Below are 26,801 nucleotides of genomic sequence, written 5' to 3'. Positions count from 1 at the left end.
ATATATAATTTTTCTTTGGTTGCATAACACTGTTCCCATGTGCCTCTGCTTTATGGGATTTTGGTGTTACTGAGAGACATCCCAGGTAGTGAAGGACTGCTGCTGTTAGGGATCTGTAGTCACTGAAGGTTAGGAGAGGAGCAGGAAGGGAATACATAATTTTGGAGTTTGGGAGAGAGAAGCTGTTTCTCAAAAGTTGGATGCAAGGTTGTTTTTCCAGAAGTGGCACAGTTACTCAAGTTTCTGGTGGAGTATGGAAAATAATGTCAGGAAAAACATGTGTAAAGTGTTATATAGATCCAGCAAGCAAAGTAAAAGCTTATATAAAGGCATATATATTTTCAGCCTTTGAGCAAGGACTGGAATTTCCTCTGGAGCAGTCAGTTCTCTTAGAGTGCTCAGTCATCTATGTGTAGTTTTGTCTGCTCCTGGGCACCCCTGAGATCAGCAGTTTGCCCTTGGGTTTCCTTACCTTGATATGTGAGGTGAAGAATAATTGGGTTCCAAGTTTTTTTCTTTTTTTTTTTTTCTTAAAACCCACCCTCGTTCCTAACACTGAGTGTGGGGGCTCTCGCTGCTGCTGGCTGCTGTTAGAGTCTGACTCCCCATCACTCCCAGGAACAAACACTGGTTTATTTTAGCAACAAAGCAAGCCTTGGAACCCAGGCAGAAGGATTTGACTTCCCTCCTTTGCACATACACACACTATCTTTGTTGCAGGGTAACTTGACTCTGCGCAGGGGTATGCACACTTGCCTGGTTTCGTCCAGCAGGCCCTGCTGGCAGGCACGTCCACCTCCTCTGCTCTTCCTCTTGCCACAGCCTGGTGTGCGGGACCCCAGCTGGGGTGCTGGTTTTCAGTGAGAGAGACTGGGCAGGCCCCATGGCTCAGCTAAGATTTGTGCTTGGTTTGGTGGGTGGGGTAAGAGGAGAAGTAATTCAGCCATGCTGCTGATGATTTTAGATAAGGGGTAAACAATGGAGATGTTCCTTACTCTGCTAAAACGAAGAGGATGAGTGTGGGAGCAGACTAGAGCTGCCCTGCTATCTCGCCTCCTCATGCTGAGGGGTGTGTGAGCACTGTAGTGTAAAGCAGAGGTGTTAGCCTGCCTAAAGACCAGCTTTGGCCCAAAAGGTGAAGCCTTGTCCTGGGTTCTTAAAAGAAGGTTGAGTTTTGGGATGTTTGCTGACAAGACGAAGGCTGGTAACCCTCCGTGGGGTGCCGCTTCTGCCTGCACCCTAGACTTAGGGCAGCACTGCTGCTGTGTATGCATTGCAGTTAAACTTAAGAGAAGTGGGGAAAAGAAATGTTAAATGCTTGAAAATAGCTGAAGGGGTTTTAAAGGCCTCATCTGGGCACTGTGCCATGATAATTAAAGAAATTAGTGAATTTTTGCTATCTGTATATGATCTTTGCCTTCTCAGTACAGGTTACCTTATTACTTTCGCGGAGTCTTCTCCTCCTTGGTCCTTTCAGGAACCTTTTCTTCCATGCCTATTTGTGTTTCTGCTTTAAGCTCTTTTTATCTGACAGGCTGCATAACCTTTAGCAGTGAGAACAAGGAGCCTCAAGTGACAGATCTGGTTTGGTGTGGGGTTTGCTGTGCCTCGCCTGTGCCAGTTTCTTGCTTCCCTGCTCACAGGTTCCCCCCCCTACCTCCCATTGTCTCCTTGTTCCCATGCTGTCTTTTTTTCTGTTCTGTGCCTCTTGTCCTTGGAATGTCAAGACTTCAGTAGATGCATGGAGATTTGTACTGAGTCATTCCTTAATTCAATGCATGAAGCTACATTAATGCAATGTTAAATTTGAGGTTTTAAATATGCAAGTCCTGAAATCCAGAATTAAGGTTCCCACAGCAACCATAATGTTTCTTCCCCCCACCCCCCAAGGGGTGCACATTACAGAATTATCTTCTTTGAAGAGATTGTGCAATATTGAGTGCTGTCAGGTTTGACAAATAGTAAAATAAAAAGGAGAATATGTCTTTCTCTGCAACTGTGGTATAGCATGGATACCGAGCCTAGACATACAGGCTACCTGCAACATCACAGTCCCCGATCATAATGCTGTCTCTGGATTGAAGTGGTGCTGTAGCCTTGCTTCAGACTGACATTCTTGCTTGATGAACTGTATTCCCTCGGGTTAAACTTGTTGCAGGATACTCTTAAATATTTGAGAGCCTTGTAGACTACAGGAGATTGTGGGCTGTGGAGATCTGGAGAGTGGGAAACTTAAAATATCTGTTGTGATGACCTAATGCTTGGCATTGTGAGGGAAGTGAAGGCGGCAGACTATCTGTGCCATTAAATATCAAGAGAGACTATTTATCTTAACACTTTTACTGTGTAGGATGCAGTTGTATGAAGTCTTTCTGAGGCAGAGATGGTATGATAGTCCCTCTGATGGCGTAGACCATTTGAGTGCATCGTCAGTGTTGAAACTCAAGGTGGGTGCTTTGCCATATGTATAGGTGTGTATAGGAATTCTATTTTGCAGACAAGAGTATTTTTTGGGGGGGGACACCATTTAACTCTGCTTTTGTCTCTTCTCTCGTTCGTCCCCATTTGCATGCAGCTGTCTGGGCTCCTGAATTGCTCGAGAGGGCTCCTAGTCATCCATTCTCTGAATGGGACATGGGGTAATTTGGACTATGAAGGCAAGAGGGTCTTTACTCTGAGGGAAGTCAGTACTGACAACATGGGGGCAGGTGTTCTGCTGGTGACAGCCAGGAGCAGAGTGGTTTGAATGTGGAAAAAGTGTTCAACCCTTTACTGGATAAGAAAGCCCGATTCTTTTTTTTTTTTCCTTCTTTTTTTTTTTTTCCTCCCATTTATGAGCAGATGAATCTTTGTGTACTGTGAGTCATAAGATATAATCTAGAGTCATTTCATTCCAAGTATTTTCTAAAGAGCATGATGTGTTCTGAGAGTTGCATGTATGAATGTCGCCTTGTTGGAGGTCTGTTTTTACAAGAAAGGTTGAAAGGAAGGGGCAGCAGCCCTATGAAGCAATTTATCAATCATCCTTCTCCTGTGCTCAAAGACAGCTGAAACTATCAAAGGCAGGAGGGACCAAGGTATGGGAGGTCCATGCTGTTGCTAGGCTTCTGGTAGGAAAGCACTGGATTCATTGCTCTGATCTCAGTTTATAGTGGGTATGGATAATTTCCTCATTTCTCACAGCCACGTATAGGCTGCATGCTGAGCGTCTGTGAGAGGGCTGGCTGCCTATTGCAACTAGAAATGATTCCTTTCTCTAGAGCCTTGTGAAAGTGAAGATCTTACCTAGACCCGCTAATTACCATACAGCAAGAATAATGCTAGTAAGCTTGCCAAGCTCATTTTGAATTTTTTTTTTTTTTTTTTAGTTTTCTTCCTGACCTGTCTTTTACTTGCCTTTTGTCACTTAAAAGTCTCTCCTTGCATTCACTGGAATAACTTTTCCCTCTAGGCTGCAAGCTCATCAGCTTTACCACCAAGGGATTGGAAACCCAACTCTAATGCCAAACTTGAGTCTTAGCAACATGCTCTTCCTCATGCCAGGTCTTTCTGTTATTTGTTTGGTCTTTTTTCATGAGAGTGAAAAGTATGAACATTACGGCATGGTTTTCGAAGTGTGCGTTTGATAGCAGCAAAGCAAGTGGCTATCCAGGGAAAACTGCCTTCCTGCTTTGTTCTGGTGCCAAGCCTGGGGCAGCTCTTGCTGGGGAAGTCTGGCTGTGCCTCTAGGTCTTTGGCTGGAACCTGTTTGGTAGGCATGGCAAATGAACACATCAGCCAAAATGGCAAATGAAGCTCTGACAGGAGGGAGAACGCGCAGCTGCTGTATGTGAAAGGTGCGTGCGTGGCGTGGTCAGTGCTAAGAGAGGTTAAAATGGGGTTGCCTCTGGGAGACTGTGGCTGTGAGGGTGTAGAAAGGTTTTCCTGATTGCCTATTAGAGGTCAGGTGTGGGTGAATTTCTGCGAGTGTATTAAAAGACATTTTGTGTTAATATAAACACTGATTTTTGGATTCTTCCTCCAGAGCAGGAAAGCTCTGGAAAATCATAAAATGGAGCTCATGTGAAAATCCTCGAGTGAGTAGTCTGAAAGCTGATTCCCCAGCCTGCAAGTCCCTGCGGTGCCATACTGTGGCATGCACACATAGCAGCTTGAATCCAGAAGTAATATAGTTATGTTTGTCCAGCTCTGCAGCTGAGATAATGAGTTCTGCTGCTCGATAAGGTTTATTAGCTTTGGTGCAGCACCTCATGAACATGGTTATACTGCTTCCACACTTGAACTGTTCCGTGCACAGCTGGGTTGGGGATATCTGCATTGTGTTCTTTTGGGGGTTAGTGTGACAAAGCGACTTGCATTTGTTTGCATCTAGAGTTTTAAAAAAGCTTTGGAGTTTTGGGAAACAGAGAAAGAAGAGTTTATGAAAGAGATTATATAATGTGACTGTCTGTGTTATTAGAGGACTAAAGTTGATAATCCAGGTGATCTTTTCCAATTCTGTGTTCCTGCAAGCCTGTAATTGTGGAAGATGTCAAGGTCCCAACCGAGATGAGAAAGCCCAGTGCAGTTCAAAAAGACAAGGTATTTCATGGCTTCAGGATCAGAATGATCTCTTCTGTAGGATGATTTTATCTGGTTTTGTATAAATCAAGTGTCCAGCACATTGCCATCATATTAAGGAATTCCCTTCCTTGAGGAGTCTAAACAAAAGAATTAGGGGGATGTAGACTGGCTGAGTTGGTGTGAATTTCTCCAGCAGCTCTTCTGCCTGACTGCTGTATTCCCACCTGTCCAAACAGTGATGAGCACAGGGGACTCTGTTTGCTGTAAGCCTGTCCAAGTCCTGAGAGACTGACAGGGACTGGGTCATGTTTAAGTTAGTTTTTCACAAAACAGCCTGTTTATCTTGGAAGGAAGAGAATAAACCATAAGAGAATAAGGAGAGAATAAACCTCAGCCTTCCTGATTTCCAGCTGAAAGATTGAGGAAGAGCACAGATAATAGTGATTTGAGACTGAACATCTGTGTTTCCTGCACTTCCCATGGTGCTTATTTGCTAATCTTAATTCCATTAGCCCCAGAACTGTTTTCACAGAATCACAGAATTGTTAGGATTGGGAGGGACCTCTTGAGATCATCTAGTCCAACCCCCCTGCCAAGGCAGGGTCACCTGGAGCAGGTTGCACAGGAATGCATCCAAGTGATTTTTAAATGTCTCCAGAGAACGAGATTCCATAACCTCCCTGGGCAGCCTGTTCCAGTGCTCTGCCACCCTCAATGTAAAGAAGTTCTTCTTCATGTTGAGGTGGAACTTCCTGTGTTTTGGTTTATGATCATTGTTCCTCGTCCTGTCACTGGGCACCACTGAAAAGAGTCTGGCACCATCCTGTTGACACCTGCCTTTGAGATATTTATATGCAATAATGAGATCCCTTCTCAGTCTTCTCTTCTCTAGACTAAACAGGCCGAGGTCCTTCAGTCTCTCCACATAATAGAGATGCTCCAGACTCCTGATCATCTCTGTGGCCCTCCTGCTGGATCTTCTCCAGTAGCTCCTTGTCTTTTTTGTACTGAGGAGCCCAGGACTGGACACAGCATTCCAGATGTGGCCTCACTAGTGTTGAGTAGAGGGGGAGGATCACCTCCCTTGGCCTGCTGGCCAAACTTGTTTCTATGCACCTCAGGATACCATTGACCCTCCTTGCCACAAGGGCATGCTGCTGTCTAATGGTCAACTTGTCACCCACTAAGACTCCCGGGTCCTTCTCTGCAGAACTGTTCTCTAGTAGGTCAGCCCCCAACCTGTGCTGGCACTTGGGGTTATTCCTCCCCAGGTGCAGTACCCTACACTTGCCCTTGTTGAACCTCATTAGATATCTCTCTGCCCAACTTTCCAATCTGTCAAGGCTGTCCTAGTCCCCAAGGCTATGGCGGCAGTATAGGAGAGGTCTTTGAGTGGCTCTAAATTGGAGTGGCTTTTTTGCCACAGCTCTGAGCAGTCACTAGGGTAGCAACTGTGTATGTGTGCATGCCTAACCAAAAGGATGATTGGATGGCTTGTGCAGTTAGCTGGAAAAGATTCCTTCATCCTTCAGTGAGGGCTACTGGGTCAGCAGGAGCTTGAGTCACAAAATGTTTTCTTTGCAGAGTTGTCAGTGTGGAGGAGGATCTGTGGTCTGGATGGTACCCCGTACTGAGGGCCGTATGATGCACCCTGTGTCTATCCAGCTTGGATAGACAAGCTGTGCTGATGGACCAGTGCAGATAGTTCCATGCTGGAAGTGAAAACAGGCCTGCAGAAAATTAGGAAATCAATTGAGGATGTGCTTTGTGCCCTCCGGTGCTAAAGTCTTTTACTGAAAGTGTTAAAGATTCCTCAAAGCTGTGAAGAAGCTTAAACAAGTAATTAAGTTTCCTTCGTCTGTCCCTTAAATTTAGGTTTCATTGTTCTCAGAGTCCTATGTCTCATGACTAATATACTGCCTGCACAATGCGCTGGCTGATTTTTTACCAGATGGTTCTTGGGTCTGTAGCTGAATCCAGGGCAAAGGCATTTAGTTTTTCTCCTGCCTCAAATGAAAGATGCTGTCCCCCACACAATGCTCTAATTGAATATTGGACATAAGACAATGATGAAGTGAAAATATTTTGACCAGATGACAATTTTTAAAGATATTCTTAGGGATTATTATTCATTGTGTTTTAAGGAGCTGACATAGGATGATTCTAGAACACTCCTTTTTTTTATAATTTATAAATCATTTCATGTTGAAACAAAGTTTAAATGCAGAAAAATGCTGAAATTTAATTATGTATATGTGACTAGAAGATAGAAAATGTGCAGTGTGAACTGCCTGTTGCTATTTTTTTTTACTTTTCATTTCTGTTGTAATAGCCTCCTTTTTCATCCCACTCTCAGTCACGATAGTGATGTCTGCTTGCATCCATGATGTATCTTTGGATGGAGAACCCTTATGAGTAAAGACAAAGCATCCCTCAGGAAGGTGGCAAAGCCTATTTGGTGCAGCACAAGTGGGGTGTGTAGCCCTATGAGGACCATCTCAGTAGCACTGCAGAGGAGCTTTGCTCCGAGGCCTGTTGGATCCAGAAGTAGTTGCAGCTTCTCTCCCCCCCTCCACCTGCCAAATTTATTACATTGTGATTTTAGCTGCTGCTTGAGTGAGGAGGAACAGTGAATGGCAATTACTTTTTTTGGTCCAGATAGCTGAAAGGAGAAGCTCGTTCAGCATACATGAAGCTACTGACTGCAACATCTTTTAAGAAATGGGCAGTATTGGTATTTTAAAATGTTAGTGTTGGGGAAATTTTTTCTCTGCAGAAAAAACTTTGTCAGAGTGTGTATGGTGTATGTGTAACTGCTGATTTTAAACACCTTTTGGACTGAGAAGTGCTGTAGAAATATGAGATGCTTTAATGCTTTTTCCTTGCATGAGGAATGTTGCTCTTCAATGCAGCTGTTTAGCTGTTGCGAACAGGTGTGCAATAAACACCCCTTCCCTCTTCAACCAAGTGTGGTGGTGATAGATACCCTCTCATTTAAACATGCATGATTTTCTCTCCTACAAGAATTAAAAACTTTAAAAATAGCTTATGTATCTAGAAAGAATATCTAGCCTTGCCCTGTTTCCCTCTTTCCCTCCCCCTTGCTACCAACTCAAATTACCAACAAGCTTTGGAAATTTCGGGGCAGGGGGACAGAGGTGCAGCTGGCCTGCATGTGTTGCACCAGCTGTAATGCAAATGATACATGCTGAAAGAGGCTTTTCTCACTTTTGTAATTCTTGGATATTGTTGTGCAACAGGGACATGCGACAATTTGCCTTAAATGTATTTGCTGATATGTTCCACTGAGTATACTGCATCCTTTGTTCCTTGCCGGCAAGAGACTATCAAAATCCAATTGCCCGTCGGCAGCATGTCTGATTGCAGCTGGGACTGTCCTCCTGGCTTTCCTATCCATCATTCCTGGGGTGATCCCATCACACTTGAAAACAGTTAATTTAGAGCTGGCCAGAACATGGACTTTGGTAAGTCCTCAGCTTTTTTTGACAATTGTTTGGACAATTTGTAATAAAGCACAATTTTTCTGTCCTTTGTCTCTGAAAGTGGCATTAACCTATTGCTCTTCTGCCTAAGAGGGCTGAAGGGGACGTGCTTGGCCAGCCTGTGCACAGGTTCTCTGTGGGTACCTGTCAACTTTTCTGCTGCTTATCTGGAGCAGTAAAAACCCAGGCACTGGAGGTTCAGCTGTGTAAAAACAAAAGCTGATGTTGATTTAATCCCATTACATTGCGTTGATCTCTCAACCACTGGACTCTTAGTAGGATTCCAGCTTTAATCCTGTAAGGATCAATCTGACCCGTTGCTTTTCTGTCCTGATCCTAAATCCCCCTTTAATCTTGTTAATTATACCAGGCCTTTTTTGGTTTCATTTTTTTCCCTTGTGGACCAGCAAAACCACATTAAATCTTCACGTTGCTATCTCTGACCTGGTGTTTTTACCCTTTGTTCATCCTGCTGAGGAGCAAGGTGCTCCTGAAGGCTGGTTTCACTATTCATACCAGTGTGTTTGGTGGTCCAGTGGGCTGCTTCTGCAGACTCCTGAGGACTCAACTAGGTACGCTGTTGTGCTGAATCCCTCCTGATTCTGTCAGGATTTTTCTTTTTTTTTCATTGTGGTTTGATATTGTACTGCATGAAGGGGTTGGGGAATCACAAAACATGAGAGCCACTTTGAAATTACTTTCTTATTTTAAAGATAAAGGTTTTTTGGAACAGAATCCCAATTACTGGCATTGAGGGCTTTGGAGTTGAAGACAATGTCAAGGAACATGGAGCACTGCTCGGGTGATGAGGCAAGCACTCTGAAAAGGCTCGTACTCGGGTCAAGGCTTAGGTAGTCCCATGGCTCACAGATATATTCTGAAGGTCACAGAGAAATTCAGCTGCTTAAATCAGCCTTTTTATGTTTACGTGTGTTCGGTGGCTTGAGGAGAGGAATAATGTGCATTCAGACTTGAGGCTCTTTATCTTCACATTGCACTGTCTGCAGGCCTCCAAACCCAGCACTGCCTTTTCTGTGTAATGCACAAGGCCAATTTCTCACTGTGACAATCTGCTCCTGGCACTTGCAATAATAGAAACTAGCTGTGCTTAATGTATTCATCTCTGGTATTTCCTATACTGTAAAGAAGAAAAGCAACCAAAAATTGCACCTACTTTTGCTGTAACTTGATCAAGAGCTGACAGACCATTTCTGGAACATGTCTGTGCTGGGATCCTGACCACTCTGCCAAATTCTGTGCCTTTATCTTGCAGTGCTGCGCCTTCCCTTTCCCCTATCCATGCTGCTCTGCCTCACCCAGCAGAGGCTTCTGCTTTTCCAGCCTTTCAGCCAAATCCTGACTTCCTACCACCTTGCCAGAGCACCATGGGTCTGATTTCTCTCCTTGCCAGAATGCAGGCTGTAGGTGTGGGTCTGCCATAGAAGCTGACTCCCTTTTAAACCAGATAGAGAGGAAACTGAGTTCAGATCACAGAGGATGAGCTCCATGGATGCATTTATTCCCATTAAAGCAACCCTTGTGCTTAGTTTTTGGAAAACACTTAGAGCCATGACAAGAAGTAGCAATGGCTTTTAAGGAAACGTGGGCATTTTCCTAGCAGTTCTAGGGTTAAGGAAATTGTAGAGGGGTGACACGGTGACTGTTCCCTATTTTTGTGTGTTGCCAGTAGTGAGAAGGGGGAAACTTTGATTTCTAATCCGCTTTGGAGGAGGCTCCGTATCAGGGCTGCACAGAAACATCCAGTCAAGCAGCTCCTTTATCATAAAGGGGATTTTAATTAAAACTGTTCTCGCATCATGAGCGAAATGAGCGTCAGTGCCAGCCAGCCCTGTACTGGGCATTTATCTCCTTCAAACCACATTACCAGTAATTGCTGCATTAAATCAAAGTCGAGGGAGATTACAGGTCTGAATTGGGCAGGCGGCCGGTGCCAGCGCGGGGAGCTCCGTGCTGCTGAGTCGCTGATACGGGAACCCCCTCCACCCCTCAGCTGGGGATGAGGGCTGCTGGATCCCAAGAAGCCCTTCTCATTATGGGGTGGGAATTTTTGTCATAACCTCGGAGGACTGGCAGGCTGTATGCTTGGAGCATTTTAAGCCACTGGTGTTTTTCTATTAGCTTCCTTTTAAAACAAACAAACCCAATAACAAAACAAGCCCTGTGGCATTGACATCCCACCCCTGTCTCTTGTTTGGATCCACCACAGACATTCCCTTTTATTCGTCTTCTACTGCTTTTTCCAGCCCTGAAACTTAAGAATTAATCACCTCTTGTTTTGATATGTCCTTTTTTCTCTACCCTTCTTGCCACAGCTCTGCTGTGGAGCTGCTAGCTTGGTTCCTTTCTGTCCCAACATGGGAGAGCTTCTCCCCTTCTTCACCTCTCCCCCCACTGAGGAATTGTATCTTCCTTGACCTATTGTTCCTTTGCCAACTATGGCTCATTAGTTTGTTTAATTATTTTTCTAGGTTTTCTGTTGTCTCTAGCTCTAGAGCAGCTGTTTCCCTTCTTCTTTTCTCTGTACTTGGACCATGGTGACTCCAAAAAACATCTGATCATCCTAGCATTGCTCTTGCTTCCACTCTCCAGACCTCTGTCAGGGCAAGGCTGAGGAGTGGCCATGCCCACATGAGGTTTTAGGCATGTGGACTTTACTGAGGTAATTAGATCTATGTGGGCAATCACTGAATTATCAAAATGTGACAGCTGGATTTTTGGGGGCTGTTATTAGATCTGTTCTGTAATTGTAAAGAGGGTAAGTCAGGAAGAGAACGTGCAGTAAACATGTTGTTTTTTCTTTTTAGAAGTAACTGTCATTTTCTTTGTTTTCATCTTGGTGGGGGTTACATATTTTCCTGTTCTATTGCAGACAATCTGGGACAGTTGGGTGGCAATGATGGTTTTTCTTCATTTTGCCCAGAGGTGCCTTTGGCAATCTGCCATTCTGAAGTTTGCTTCCTACGGTGTTTGCATATCTACCACATTCCTCTGCTACAGAAGTCCCATTCCTAGCACTGTGCTGAGGACCCAACAGTGTATGTGAAAGAGGGTGCTGCAGCTTGATCTGCCTGTCGAGCTGTATTGCATTTTTAAGGTTCGCGCAAGTTTCTCAGAAGCTATCTAATTCAGAGCAGTTGCAGGAGGTGTGCCTGCTGTGCCCCTTCAGAGCTTGAAGTTGCAGCTTTTGCTTCATTACAATGTGAGCTTGAGATGCAGCTTAAGTATTGCCCTACTTTAACTCTGGCCTGCACACCAATCTCTAGCCTGAGATAAGTGGTTCTTTTAAATTCATGCTAAGAGACCCATAAAGCCATAGAGGCTGAAGTTTGAGTGCTGCTGATATCCAAGCTGATAATTTGGGGGGGTTGCAGTGAATTTTTGCCTTAGTAGGCCTGTTACCATGAAGTGAGAGTAGCTCCACTGCAGAGTAACTGGAGAAATGTGCATAGAACATGAGCCAAGTGCTTTGGTAGAGATTTCTTGATAGTGACAGAAAGCAGAGATATGAGTTTTCATGGGAGCCAGGAAACCATCTTTATGGCATCCTGGTTTTGGGACAGAGAATGCAGATAGTGTGGTAAATTGGGGCAAATAAACATGAGTGAATTTTTTTTGTAAAGGTCACAGAAAACTGCTGAAAAGAGCAGGTATCTTGATTGTGCAGATGGTGCAACCAGAGAAAGCCCTTGGTGTTTGTTGTCCAGGGATTTCAACTGCTGTGGCTTGTTTTAGAACTTGCTGGGAGTTGAAGGTAGCCTGCAGGAAAGGACTTTGGACTGAGCTGTGTCAGCCTTTATTCTGTTCTTTTGGCTCATGGGAGAAGTGTGGGTAGCAGTTAGCTTATGTGCCTGTAGCAGACCTCTGTGCCCATCTCTTGGGACTCTGTGTGAGGATAAAAAGATTTTCAGAATTTTGATCTCTCCTGCTTTCTGAGAAATATACAGGTTTCAAAAACTCCACAAAAAAAAAAAAATAAATTTAGGTGTTTGCTGCCCTTTACTATTTTTGTCTTGGTCTCAGGCAGAAAGTGATGTGAAGACAACTTCTTGCCTCTGAGCTGGCGTAGCCTCAACATACCTCTTCTGTTTTCCACCACAGCCTTATACTTCTCCACTAAAACCACTAGAGAAGGAACACAATAATAACTAGCACCTCTGCCCCAAGAAGAGTAGTCCCTGGGGTCACTCCTACATTAAAGCATGACTTGCTGCTGTCACCATTCATTTAGTGTCTTGACTTTCCTCTTTCAGGGTAAATTGCTTCGTTTTTGCCAAACCTCGGCTTTGCATGCTATTTCTGGATCCTTTCTGTGCACTCAGCAAATGCACCAAATTCTTAACTGCAGCACTTCTGGTATTTTGCTCTTGAATCTCTTTAGGGATGCCTGAGTTTGGGATTTTTGAAGTTTTCTTAAATGGGAATGGGGAAAAAGCAGGATTCATCATCTGAAGCTTAGTAGGCAAGTGAGATTTTGAATTGAGGCCTACAGAAATTAATGGACAGATGTGTAATTCTTCTATCATGAAATTGTCATTGCAGATTTACACTGAAAGTGTCATATTCTGAATATTGCTGTGCTGTAAGTGTTTCCAAATGTCTTCCTGAGATTTATTTGGTGACCTGCTGTTGTGGCAGCTAAAGGTCCTGTCTGCGTGATGTTCTCCAATTCCTCAGTTCCTGCCAGTAATGAAGTCTCGGACCCAGCTATCACGTGTAAACTGTGCTGCTTGTTTATTTCTGTCTTACTTTCATTCCATTAAGAGTTTGGTTTAATACTTTTGACATGTTTTGCCTCTTGCTTACAGTGTGTGGGCAGCTGCTCTGCTGTTCTGGTTGAACCAAGTTGAGCAGGGAATGCTTTTGCTCCTGTGTCAGAAGAACAGAAGGCTGTCTGAGAAAACCTTTCCCCCAAATTCTACTTTTGTTTGTGAGGCTGGGAAGCCATTCCACTCTGTGGTAGGGATAAATTTAAGCTGATACCAGCATAATTTATTGTGTGGACATCCTTTAACTTGGAACAAGTACTTTATTCTATTTTAGTCTGTCACGTGGAAGCAATTTGATAAGCTGGGAGGTGAGGTGGGGAGGAAAATCCATAGCAAACCCGTCTCCGTTAGGAAGCAAGCGCTCAGCTGGATGAGTAAGACAGGGCCACATACTGAAATGCTCTGTGATAGTTGATCATGTGCTCCCTTCACCCCAGGCAAGGGCGGGGTAAAACGTGTTAGCTCAAATCCTTGGTGAAGGTGGTTTATCCCACGAGCATTTGCTGGGAGAGACTGGGAATGCAAGTGGCATTTCCAACGGCCCCATGCGGCCACTCACTGCTAGGACCGAGGTAATGGCAGAACTGTGCTTGCGTTACGGGGGAATTCGCCAGTGCAGACCAGCCCTAGTTTGTGATTCATTCAGTTAAAAATACTTGGTGAGAGTATCTCTGATACTACCATCTGGTGACTTTTAATAGTATTTATTCTTAGGAAGGTGGTTCTTTAATTAAGGAATTAACCTTAATTTTTGTAGGCTTAGTGTAGATCTGAAGAAATGCTCGGGCTTAAGCTGCTCTATTTCTAGAAGAGTCAAGTCTTTCTTTTTTGGATCTCCACATTGTCCCCTTAAGGATCAGCTAATTGAACTGCTGCTTCTTGTTAAGTGAAAAACCAAGTGGGACTATGAGAGATAGAATGGGCAAAGCTTTTCTCTGACTGAGGTTCTGGAGCAGCCTCTGAAGTGAAGGAAAACTGTCTGTTCTTTTGTTTCCTCTTTGTCCACTGCTCCCAAAGGAATATAGAAAGGCAGTGTGGCTCTTATGTAATGTCTAAACTATGAAGAGAAAACTTCTTCTTTTCTTTGATGTTGAAATTCTGCATCTGGGCACCTTTTTGTTTCTCATGTAAAAGGCAAAAAGCATTTTGATGGAGATGTAGCATTACCAAGATCAGTGCATATACAAGTGGTCCCAAAAGAAAGCTGTGATACAATGACCTTCATTGCCAAGTGGCTTAGCCCAAAAATACACTTCTTTGCTTCCTGAAGCAATGCCAAGCATTTAGAGTTCTCCTTGAAAGGAGGCCCAGGCCCAACATACAGATAATTTTTTTCTGGAAAAGCTGTGTATACTTTCTTTTCCCCCTTTTATATTGTGCCTCTGAAGATAACTAAGGCGATGGAGCCTGTGTGAATTTAGAAGCTCCTTTTGGACTTGTCGCATGTTGTACTCAGATGTTCTGGAGTTGTCTCAAGATAGTGTAATTAAAACCTGTTTTGTAATGCATGTAAAACACTGGGTTGGGGTAGAAAGGAAAGCTAAAGTCGTGTCTTCTATCTGCTGCTGGTATATCCAGACTGCTGGCAGGTTTATTTTGCAACTTAATCATGAATATATTCTTGTGAGTTATTGTTCTGTTAAAGCTGCCTTCCTGGGAGCCAGCTCGTTAGCATCATGCATAAAACCTCAGTTTTGGGAGTGCAGTCTTTTGACAGAGGATTTTTCAAACTTGAGATGAGTGTTCATCACTGCCTTACGTTTTCCTTTGTAATAATTTCAGAGATAGACTTTGGGCAATCTGAGTTTTGCCTGAATTGACTCTGAGTCCTTGTCCAGCAGCTGAAATTGTGTGGGCAGGATCTGTACTTCCAACTTAAGAAAGATTCTGCCTACAGAAACCTAACTTCAGGATCGAGAGCCTTTGTCTCTTGACAGCCATGACTTTGTAGGTCGCGTATTCGTAGAGCTTGGTTTCTGGTTGAGGAAGATCCAGGCTCGTCATTTCATGAGTCCTGTTTGGTATATAGGTTTCTTGAGTTTGCTAATATTACTGTTCTACTGGATGGCTGTAAGAAAGCTCAACAGAACAAAACAAAAGCCAGTTGTCCAGCAAACAAAGGTCTTGCAATATGCTGCTTTAGCAGACCAACGTCATATTCTTGTTGTGCCTCCTTTTTCCATGTCCTTCCCTAAAGCAGAGTTTGTTGAGGCTTTGAAAATAAGCAGTAGTAAAGAAGTAATTTTTTTAAAAATTCGAACCTGTTCTCTTATGCTATGTATTTGTAATTGTTTTTTAAAACTGTGCTAGTTTTCCAGTCTAGACAAACCATTAATATTTACCAGCTATGTGTAGATGATGCAGTGAAGAGCTAAGGGCGGTAACAGAATGCAGGTATCCTATGTCCATAGTTTAGAGCATGCATGGTGCCTAGCTATTAAGCCACTTTAAATGCGTTTCAGGACTACAGAGCTTAGTTAGAAAGTGTTTAGAGTGGTAGAGGCAGATGCAAACAAACTGTATCCCTCATAGGTAAATTGCCTTGCAAGAGGGGAATGTGTTGCAGCAAAAGATTTAAAGGGGAGATCTCCAGCACTTTGAAGGGAAAAGACATGACCAGGAGCTATTTTAGAACTTCGATTTTATTAAATATTGTCTGTGGTATTTTTATCTCTCAAATTTTTTTTTGAAATTGTGAATTTTATCCATTAAAACTGGATGTGTAATGACTGAAGTTCCTTGTCTGCCTGTGGTATTTTCTGGCAGAAACAGCGAGTATGATGGGGATGTCTTCTCTGCTACACATAACCTGGTATTTGCTGCCTTCTCTAACTTTGGGCTTCTTGGGCCATTTGCCAGGGGGCTTTTAGTTTCCTTGGATTCAAAGTATATTCTTGGTAATTTCATTTGTGCTAATGTGTTTTAGGCCTATTAATCCTAATGAACACGAGGCATCAGTAGCACTAACTAATCAGACAGGGTTCAGGCAAGTAGTGGCTCCTATGGCTTTACCAACGCATTTAAATTCTTTCCTGTGATGTCCTTATTATGCTAATCCAACACACTCTGGTTTACTGCTACTCCACATTGCCCAGAACTGCTGGTTTCATTTCTACTTAATGCATCTCATTCCTGATCTGCAGCATTTGCCTGCTTAACGTGTTTCACTTTCAGGGAACGCACTGGCTTGGTGCTGAGTTACTCACCTGCATAACTAATCCACCACCAGATCTTCTTGCTCTTGAGATCAGGACAACTATGTAAAACTTACAGGTTTCTGAAACATGAGAAAAAATCAGTTTCTGCAGTTACCTGTGTATTGTCATCTTTGCTTCTACTTGCCATTTGGGAATATTGAGCTTTCCTGTGTATGCTCCACCTACATTTATGGCCTCCCCACTTGAATCCCTAATGATTCCAGGGTAAGAATAACAACTAGACCATAAGTAATTTTTCTAGTTGTTGATGATATTAGATCTAGGAAGAAAAAAAAATCATCCAGTTTTTTTAAAAACATTATACCTATTCAAACCATTCAAACAATAAAGCCCAGAAAATGTAGCCCTAGAGAGGAATGATGACTTTCCAGTATAAATTCTTACCTGGAGTGAGCGAAAGCCATCTTTGTGCTCAGGACATGGGACTTGCCTTGGTGCAAAATGAGAATCTCTTGCAGCTCTATAGATGTAATCTTGGTATCGAGTGCTGTTTGTCTAACACTGGTATGAACTGGCTGAGCTGCTTGATCTATTTAGCTGCTATGGAAATCAGTACATACCCAGCCAGAAAATGCATCCTTGCTGGCATGTTTCCTACGTTTACATCAGTCTTTAAAAAGCAGAGACATATTGTAAGCTGCTCATCAGATCCCTGATGACCCAGTTTAGCAGATGTAGTGATTGGCTAATTGTTAAAGATGCCATTTTTGGTGAGTGAGAGGAAGAGCATCAGCCAGGCTTCTAACGATGAAGAGTTAGAATCAGCGGAGGTAAGAGCTCTTTAGTGGGAGTAACTAGATAAGGCTTGGATTAATTTGTCTGGAGAACAGAGAATTATACAAAAGATTTATAAATTTAGTTTGTAAAATGAAACTGTTGGTGTAGTTCCTTAGTAAAGATCAATGTGGTGTAATGACTGTAGAATGGAAATAGCTAGACTCCATTCTGTATTGCTCTGTCCCCACAGTACCAGTTTTTATCAATTTAAAAAAAATGTATTTGTCAAATGTCTGGAACTACTATGGCTGCACTTCAAGCATCGGGAGATTATGGCTATATTATGTTCTTATAGTTGTACTTGTAATTGTGACTTAGCATGCTTGTTATAAGCAGTCTGAACAAAGCAGGCAAAGCAAAGCCCAGGGCTGTGGTCTTGCATTTTCCAAAAATGTTCCTCAGTCTGCAGACATCAAAGAGAGCAGTGTATGTGAAGGAAAATACTGGGTTTTGGGAACATTTGGAAGAACTTGTGTAATCTCCATGCCTTGCTTAGCACATGGAAAAAGGAAAATTAGGTAAATGCTGCTACAGTAGCATGTAAAACAATATCTCTAAAAAAGGAATGGGTAGGTAGGAGATAGAAAAAATAAAATCCAATGTTATGAAAAGAATAATAGAATTCAGCAGTAACTAGATGGGTGATACTCTTAGTTGAGGTAGCTGGGAACTGTGTGATCAATAAATGCACAAACATATCAGGGTTGGGCTTTTTTTCAGGCTCCTGGCATTAGAAATAACAAATAGAGGAATCAGAGGTACTGGTGCAGAACATGAAACTGGATATTATAGGGATAATATCAATCTGCAAGAATAGTAATCATGGCTTTAACATGCATTCAAGATTATGTGTGATTCAGATAGGGTAGATGTAAAAGGTGATAGGCTGCATTGTATGCAGCAGACTGTAAAGAAGAAAGCAGAGTTAATACTGATAATGCAGGATCTGTTTCTGGTCAAATTGCTGTGGGGAAGAATGGTAAAAGAGGTCCTGGGGGAGTACTGTGAGTCTGCTGTAATCCCTCATAGGATTGGACTCGGATACAAACTTGAGGCTCGGAAATGATATTATTCCCAGTACCATTAGAGAGATAAATATTAGTCTGAGAAACTTTAATTTCTCAGATATAGCTTGGAGAACAAATGCTGCTAATAATCATCAGGTCAAAAGGATTTTGTCACCGTAACATCATCACCTGTTGTTGACACAGTGAGTGAATTATCAGTGCTATGACTATTACAGGAAAACAAGCTGTTTAGAAGCCTCCACCTCCCCACCTTTGGATGGGGTGATCATGATACAAGCTTTAATACATGAAACAATATGTTTAATGAAGTCAGTGAGGTGGATTGAAAGCAGCCTTGAATGTAGAATTGGAATTGTGCGGTTTGGGTTTGGAGGGGTTTTTATTGTTTGGGTGGGTTTTTTGTTTGTTTGTTTGTTTTTAGAGGCACTGTGGATACAAATTATTGATGGTATATATAAAGGGGGAAGACCTTCTAAGAAGAAACTTCAGCCTAACCTTATAAATGCTATTAGGTGAAAAAAAAATTTACAAAAGAGAATTTATCAGCAGAGATTGCTGTGCCTTTAAAGTCAGTAGGGATAAAATGAGAACTGCCAAAAATCAGGCTGAATTAAACCTTGTAAATGTTGCTAAGGAAATGGGTGACAGTTTCTCAAAATACAGTTCGAGGGAAGGGAAGATGTGGGGCCACTTAGTGTTGAGGATAGGGTAGTTAATGAGGATGCTCTTGTGGTCACAGAATGGAACAAATCTTTGTTGTTGTAAGTAGAGTTGGTCATGGGAGCAAGGGCAAGATGGGTAATGGGCGTGAACCTACCATAGAAACAACTGTGCTGGACGTTCAAAGACCTTAGTTAGTGCATGTAGGCTGGGCTGGAGAGCAGGGTTGCCCGGGGAAGCGGGATGCCCATTCCCAGAAGTGAAATAACTGGTTAATGCAGTTGCAGTTCTGATACAAGTTTTAAACTATCAAATAGCAGAGCTGTTGTACGTATGGAGAACAGAAAGCGTAATAGACCTGCTGCTGGTGGGGGATGATCTGAGTAAATACAGACCTGTTGGCCCAAACTCAGCTGCATGTTGACACAACAATATTAATTAAAGGCTTGGACACAAATGAAAAATGCAATAAAAGGCAACACAAATCCATCAAAATCAGGGTGTGCCTTATCAGCCTATCTGTTTTTAAGATAACCAATTTTCTTAACTTGGTAATGTGCATTTTTCTTAATGGGATGATGTCTCTTACTGTAGACAGGTTCTACACCATCTGATGTGGTGCTGCAGAGGAAAGTACTAATGAGTCTAGAGAAGATGCCATTTAGTGCTGAAATTGTGAAACAGAGATAATGTTGATCTGGGTGATGTCTTTAAAAAAGAAAAAGGAGTGCAGGCTAGATCAGGTGCAAGAAAGTGCTTCTGGAGGTCGGGGAATAGCAAGCCTATCATGTGACAGAGGACTGGAACAGCTGCTTGTTTGGATAGTTAGAGAGGGGATACACGAGGAAGGTTAATTGTAAGGGAAGGAGAAAATACAGCTAAGCTAGAGGACAGTACTGGCACAAGAACAGAGAATAAACAGAAATTGCTCAGGAATAGCATTAAGCTGGAAAAGAACACAGATGATCCCAGATGTTCTAGAGCAGCCTTTTTGCTGGTGTAGTGTAGCTGCAAAACCCAGTTCTAAGATACAGTGTGATACATTTTATGAAACTTAAGAGGATGTTGTGTGATAGCAGTTGATCTGATTCTGTGTGTCAGGAGATCTTTTTCAGTCTTCGTATTTCTGTAATTTTAAAATTATTCATACGTGTAAGCATCTGCAGGAACAAGGCTATGATTTTCTAAGTTACCTAACTTGTGTTACTGGAAATGGATAAGCATAGCAGGTTGTATGGTAATGTAGTTGGACCATTATCTCAAAATAGAATTATGGAGTGCAGCGCCATCTTATATTTGACTAATATTTGTTGCAAGTCAGTGTGCAGTAGTAAACCAGTCCTCGTGGCCAGCCTTGCAGAAAATTCAGTGGTTTACTGCTGGCCAGTAAAGTCCTGTTCTATCCATCTTGGCACATGTGAGTTTAAAACTAGTTTTTGTCATTTAATTGTCTGTGGGACACAGGAGGTGTGATACTTTGTTACCAGAGTGTCACCTGAGTGTCTTAATGCTGGTTAGGCAGAGTATTTAAGGCTACATCAAAAACTTTAAAGCATGGCAGTTCTATCCGGATCTGTAGTTAAAACAGCAGAGGAGCTTAAGTGATGCTCTCCCTCCTTGTTTTGTTTTGCCCATTTGATGGTTATTTATAGATAGGAAGATATCTGCACTAGGATTTGGAAACATTTTATTCCCCCGAGGCCTGGTTGGAAATGACAAGAATTGGATTGTGAAATAAATGTAAGGTTTTTAACTTAGTTAGGGATTTAGTTTTAAAACCTGGGGCAGTAATATGAAGTAGCAAAAAACAGGCTACTGGAAAAGGCTCTGGGTTTGTATAAATTAATGCCTTTTCATAAAAAGATTTTATTGGAGATAGTAAATTGCTTGAGTGCATAGTAATGAGCTATGCAAAAGAATGAAGGGTAGGCACCTTTTGAGCATGTAGTTACAGAAAGGAGAAGGAAATAAAGAAGTATTGGTGGTTCAGAGGAAACCAGATGCTATCTGTGCCCCGAAGCAGGGCATGTGGGGGGAGTGCTCAGAGGTAGCCAAACAGCCCTCTGAAGGTGAGGAGAAAGAGGCATAATGTGAGCTTCAGGAAGCTGGTTTGTGTCTGGGGCAAAACAAATTGGCCAAAAGCAGAATGAGATGGAAGTTCGTTGTGGGAGCCTCATCCTTTTTTCCCGGTGAAGAGATCTAGAAGCATAGCTGCTTTCCCATTTATGGGCAATTAATTTCTTTCTCTGTGCAAATCTTCACACAGAAACAATGGCTATAGAAACTTTTTTTTATTTTTTTTTTAGATGTAGAAAATGTCATGCTTTGTACTCCCCAAATCGGTCATGCTCCTGTTGTAAGGAAGAAGTGGCCCTGTTGCCCTAAGAAAGATGATGAGAGTGGGCGACAGCTGCTGTAACCACTCACCCAGCTCATAGCTGTCCTTTTCTGAGGCGTCTGAGAAAGAAAGGACAGTGGGAGCAGAGGACAAGCCAAGAGTTGTCCTGCTGGGCTGAGTGGGTCAGAGGGCTGTGGATTAGACATCCCTTACCTAAATTACAAAGATCCACACATGCCAATTGTGCTAGATAATGATCCACATATTTAACCTCTTGAAGAAAAGTAAATCTTAAGTTTAACTCTTTCTGAGGGGGAGGAAATTAACAGTATGATGGAAAGGCAGCTGCCCCAGAGGTAAGCTGAGGTAGCTGTTTAGTGGTGCACAGCAGGACTACAGAAAAGGTAAAGATTAGAAATGCAAAAAAACCCCTGACTTTATGCATTTAAAATGGTGTGTGGAGGGGAAATTTGGCTAGCCCTTCTTGGGTTTGATCCCGTAACATTCTTATTGTTGAAACCTCAGAGGGAGGGGTTTTATCCCTGCTGCCTGTTGGAGGAAGGTGGGAATCTTTTGTGGGTTTGGGCTGTTAACTCTTTAGGACCCCGGGTTTTGGCCAGTGGTTTTGTGCAGTGATGGGTGCAACCTTGTGCAATTTGCTATGGGAGGTCAGGGCCACTTGGCACCCCCTGGTCATGGTGTATCTTTAAAGAATCAGCAGCGGGCTCTCGGGTGTCTGGTAACGTAGCCGGCATGTGGGGCTGGTGGGGTGAGCCTGCTGGCCAGGCAGCTCCCCATCTGTCCCCGTCGGTCAGGGAGCAGATTCCTCCCTGGGAATGAGGAGGACGGGCTTCCTAAAACGGGCACAACAACTGGCCCGGCCCAGCCTTGCCCCCTTCTCCCCACTGCTCACCGTCCCCCATGGCAGAGTTAATCCTCCCCCTGCCGCCCCCAGTTTGACTGGAACAGCTGAGGGGGCAACCCATTGGCCCAAGGCTGGGGTGGTGGGGGCCATTCCAGGGCCCGGCTCCCCCCGCCAGCCCCAGTTCCGGCAGCTGTCCCTGCTTGCCTCAAGTGGGGAGAGAGGGAGAAACGTTAAATGATACAGGCACATGCTCCCTTGTGAAAGAGATCCCTTCAGTTCGAGATGTCAACGTGGCTTCTCCCCTCTCCCTCCCTCCCTGACACCAAAGGGTTTTACTATGCTAATCCCAGCACCTGTCCCTGCCGAGGACAGCAAGAAGGGTATGGGAGTGGGGGAGGAACAGTCCCATATGTTTTTCCCTGTCCTGGATTGGGAGTGTTCCCTGTGACGCACCTAGAGCCCAGAACATATGCTCTTTTCAGATCCTAAGTGCTGTTTGCTTCCTCCCAGCCTTGGCGGCAGTGGCTGCGAAGATCCTGTGTCCCCCTCTTCCTGGCAGTTGCTCTGTTTGCTGCCTGGGAGTCGCAGGACACTCCTCAGTCAAGGCTTGCAGGGCCGTTTTCAGTAGGGGATTTCTAATTTTAGGAGCCTGTGCCGCCTATGGTTGAGTGCTGCCTCGCTGGATCCCAGAAGAGAGGGGCTGAGCTGTGTTGAGCCAGGCAGCTCCTTTTTATTTTCAGCTGAGCTAGTGTCAACCTGAGTGGCCCCAGAGGCCCGAGCCAAGCACTGCGCAGGGCTGCCAGAGTCCTTCCCACAAGGCTGAAAGACGGAGACTCGGATTTGAAGCTTTCAGTCCTGTGTCCATTTGGCCTTTAGCTGGAGGATCTTTGGCTATGTATGGTGTGTATTGTATGGATTACCAATACCCAGTTGTCCAGGTAAGCGAAAGGACAGTGGCAACTTTAATGAGTTTTGGTGTTTGCCCTATACGATCTTTGGACAAAATTGGAGCTTACATGCTGGTTTTGTAGAAGGACACTGCTTCCAAGCTGGGCTTGTTGGCTTGGTGTGTCCCAGGCCTCAGCAGCCCGGAGACTCTGAGGAGGACTTTGAAACTGCTGCACGCGAGCGGTACCATTTGATATTTTAACTATGAGATCTGAGTTGTTTGAGATTTGTGTATTTTGGTTTGCATTTTTTTCCTTTTTCATTTGTTTGTTTGTTTGTTTCTAGAGGGGTTGAGCTGACAGCAAGGCTGTGCTCTGCGAACTTGTGTTGTTGCGTATCTTATTGCGTTGTCGGAGCGCATGTGACTTGTGCGTGTGACTGCAGCCTGTCCCACAGGGACGGTGAGCCACCCAGAGCAGCTTCTCACCTATTCTCCTCCTCCCTCCTCAGAAACCACCCAGAAAACCCCCATAAAAGTCTTGTTTGTCACCTTTTTGCTTTTGGAGGTCCAGAGAGGATGTGTAGGGTGATAGGAAGGGGTGGGTTTGCGAGCAGCGCTCAGGGGTGGGCGAAGCCTGTATTGCAGCCTCCGCTGGGGGAGGGGGCTATATTTGGAGCATACGTGAGATTTGCTGGCCCAGTGTGTGGAGTCTTGGAGAAGCCAGAGGCTGTGGGTCAGGCTCAAATACTTTTGGAGCCAAGTGAAAGATGATGTTCTCTAGGCAGTCCTTGGCTATTCAGTGTCAGCATTCCTTGTCCTCACAGGCACCAAGTTTATCCAGAAAATGTGAAACATAGACTAGCAGTTGAAGATTATCTACCCTGAGATACATCAGATAGCCACTAAAGAGTATTTTGTTAGGTTACCTTGTATCGGGGGGGTTTTATTACGCACATGAATAGAATCCACCAGCAGAAGTGTGTCTTTTGGTTGTTAAGATTTGTTCCTGATAAATTGCTTCTTTGCACTTGAAACTCTTTTTTTTTCCCTCTGGCCTTGGTCCAGCTGGCAGATTTGCTCCATGTAAACTTGAGCCAGCACAGAAATGCAGGTAATGGGATGTTAAAATTGAAGGCTGTGTTTGCTTTCCACCCTTAGCAGCAAAGGGGAATTATAAGCATAGCAAAGGAAAAAAAAAAAAAAGAAAACTCTGAAACTCACTGAAAGCAGAGTATTTGTGGCCTCCTCATTTCCATGATTCCTATGAGTGTTAAACTAACCCAAGCATTTAAGAGTGTGCACTTTGTCAAACTAGTGGTTAGTTCTTCACCTGTGCTCTCACCAGTGTGATTTCAGTGGCCTTATCCTGTCACCTGCTGCATAAACATCCTTCTCCAGCTTCTTTTCCATTAGAATTTGAATGATAGGAGCTAAGCAAAAACTATCATGTACATCTGCGTGAACACAGAAGAGAATATAAAAGTGTCACAGGCATGTTCAGGTGGGAGCAATGAGGTTCGCCTGGCATGGCGAGGATGATCAGCTGTGCCCTGGCACTGCAGAGGCAGACTAGTGAAATTTACCCACAGTTATTTCAAAATGCTACTTCTGCAGCACATTAATGAAGTTTCAACACATATGTGCCTGTGATGCACAAGAAATCGTAAGAACTCACAAGTATTGGCATCTAGAGCCATTCTGAATATATTGCTTTTTGAATAAATGCAGTAAGTAGGAAGGGTTGATCTCCTGGCTCTGAGCTGTGTATTCTTCAGGCTCCCAGCCTCCAGCTCTCCTCACGCTTCTCAGTTCTTTTCAGCCCCAAGATCTCCAATTTGGGTCTTTGGTTTTGCTCAGCAGAGGGTGGCAAATGGTGATGGTAAATTCAGGAGTGGTTCCATAATTCTCATGTAGGAGAAGCTAAGTGATGGCCCACCAAACTTATTCCGCATGGCTGAGACAACACCTGAACCCCCAGCTCTCAGTGCGGAAAGGTGAGTTGCACAGATTCACCAATTAATTTTGTCAGTTTTGTTCATTATCAGGTGTTGCTCTGTGGGTTCCAGTAAAACCCAAGACAACAAAGATCTCAAGTGTTGCCAAGTCTGGTCATGTTTTGTGTGGTATTTTTGAAGCTTTTGAAACTCTGTATCAGATGTTCATTTCAGCTGGTTTTGCAGCAATTGGAACTCCTGCAGGCCAGTATTTCTTGTTGGCTGAGCACATCCTTTGGAAATTGGGTCTTTTCTTTTGCTGAACAGGAGCAAAGGTGGATATATTCCAAGCCACGGGGGAAGAGATGCTTTCTGGCCTACAATGGAGATGAAAGAGGAAGACCAGTGGTAGATCACACTGAAGGGAATTCCCACTCTGCTGGCACATGAGCAAAGCAGTTGTACCAACTGGGTGGTGGGAGGCAATGCAAGGGGAGGGTTCAGTGCACGGTTGGGCACCTCTGTGTCCTTAGGAGACTTTTCGATGGCAAGTATTCCTAGAGGTTCCTCAGGTGAAGGCCAAAATGGAGTGGAAATGATGCTATCCTGGTTAACAGTGGTGGAATGATGGTAGCATGTCATTCCTTTGTCCTGAAGGTCTGTGCTACAACACCAGATCTGGGACAAGAAGTTGCTACCTGGTGGCACAGAGGAAACTGAGTAAACACGACAGTTAAATTACCAAGTGGAGAGAATAAAGAGATTATCCTGAGTCACTTGCAGAGGTCTGATGAATGGGATGTACAATGCTGAAACCTGGTGCTTTGTCATGTCAAAGGTTTAAGGAGGTCACTGTTTTTTGCTGCTTTGAAGTGGAATTTATACTTGGCCTAGAACTGTGCTCCAGAATCTCAGGTTTGTAATAGGGGAGGAAAAAACAGATCCAATACTTTCGCTGTTTTTGCAACATTGAATGTTATGTAGTACAGTAAGATACAAGTTACCAGCGATGATGAGATAAAGCAGAAAAAATGTGGACTCTGACTCAGAGGCCTGCAGGCTGTAGCCATGGGGGCTGGCTTCTTTTCAAAAGAACCACAGTTTGGTCTTGTTGGGCAGCTGGCCCGTGGCTGTCTGCCTCCATATGCTGGTGGGATGTAAGGGCTTCTGGTGTCTTGGTCTCCTGCTTTTCATGACAGAGGAGGGGACTAGGCTGTGACACTCGCTCCAGCTCACCTCTTGCTCAGTGAGGAGAGAAGGGGGAAGGGAAGGAGGAAGGGAGAGAGCCAGAGGTCAGTTTGCAGGGAATGAAATAGGGAAACTGAAAAGCACTGTGGGTCAGCACGGGCTGCCTAGAGAGCAGGACCGTAGCAGAAGCCCATGAAGCAAAACCACTAGTCTTTTTTTTGAGTGTGTAAATTATAACTGGGCCTATTCATGTAAAGTAGAGCACATGGGGATGCAAGGTGTTACTGCACCATAATTTGACTTTTCTGCTGCTAAAGCCTGGGGAGTCTCTTGAGTACCAGGTGTCAAGAAGAGATACATCAGAGGGACAACTTGCCTGAGCTGGTTTTATCTCTGCATCATGAGCACTGGAGCATCAATACAGTCTTCTTGTCTAACCGCGGGATTGGCAGACCTGCAGTCAGCCCTGTCCTTGGGTTTCCATGGGTGCAATGTTGGGAAAAATCAATCAGAGCATCTCAGATCCCGTCTGGCAAATGGGGTAGCAGTGTATCGCTCTGTTTTACGGGGTCGCCGGGAGAACAGATGCTGCCAACCGTGGCGTGCTCAGGTGTTATGGGCCAGATGCTTGCTTAAGATAAATAGGAGGAAAAAAAGCAAGCTGGGAAGGAGTCCAGCGGTCTCCAGATTTTATGATGATAGAAATGCAGATCCTGGCAGGGATACTGCTTCCGGTTCATCCAACACGCTATGTAACCCACGCGTTCTCCCGTTTGTGGCAGGAGGGAGATCTGTGCAAAACTGACAGCTATCTCGCCAGCATCCCCCAGCCGGGAGATGCTCCTTGCCGGCTGGTGAGGTCCAGGTGGTGGAGGCCTGGGCGCTAGGCATGGTAGGTGCGGAGGAGCGCGGGTACGCCGTGCAGTCCTGCCGGCCGGGACCGGCGCTCCGCGGGGCCACCTTCGCTTTTGTTTCTAGCTCGCGTTTGCGCCCCCGGCGAGCCCCGTGGTTCCCGCGGGGTGGTGGTGGGGTCCCGGCGGACCGGCGAGGG

At 44.2% G+C, this 26,801-nt stretch overlaps 1 protein-coding gene across 6 annotated transcripts in view; it reads left to right on the top strand.

Annotated features, from left to right (window-relative positions):
* Positions 1–26,801, top strand: part of RBFOX2 (RNA binding fox-1 homolog 2) — a 109,382-nt gene that overhangs the window by 462 nt on the left and 82,119 nt on the right. For 3 of the 6 annotated variants that reach the window (XR_001921686.3, XM_018080296.3, XM_018080299.3), the window contains exon 1: positions 22,240–22,677. The exons of 1 other annotated variant lie outside the window; for it this stretch is intronic. Coding sequence is in view for 3 of the 5 variants with exons in the window: in XM_018080296.3 (XP_017935785.1) it covers positions 22,633–22,677 (45 nt within the window). In the remaining 2 variants the exon portion in view is untranslated. Of the gene's footprint in view, positions 1–22,128; positions 22,678–26,801 lie in introns of those variants that run through there. 2 more of the 6 variants (XR_001921685.3, XM_018080297.3) reach the window with 2 other exon arrangements.

This window comes from Manacus vitellinus, unplaced genomic scaffold (genome assembly GCF_001715985.3).
Source record: "Manacus vitellinus isolate BGI_N305 unplaced genomic scaffold, ASM171598v3 scaffold_5_pilon, whole genome shotgun sequence".
In the NCBI taxonomy this organism is placed as follows: domain Eukaryota; kingdom Metazoa; phylum Chordata; class Aves; order Passeriformes; family Pipridae; genus Manacus; species Manacus vitellinus.
The sequence above is the reverse complement of the archived record's forward strand: the minus strand, read 5'-3'. Positions and strand labels throughout refer to the sequence as shown.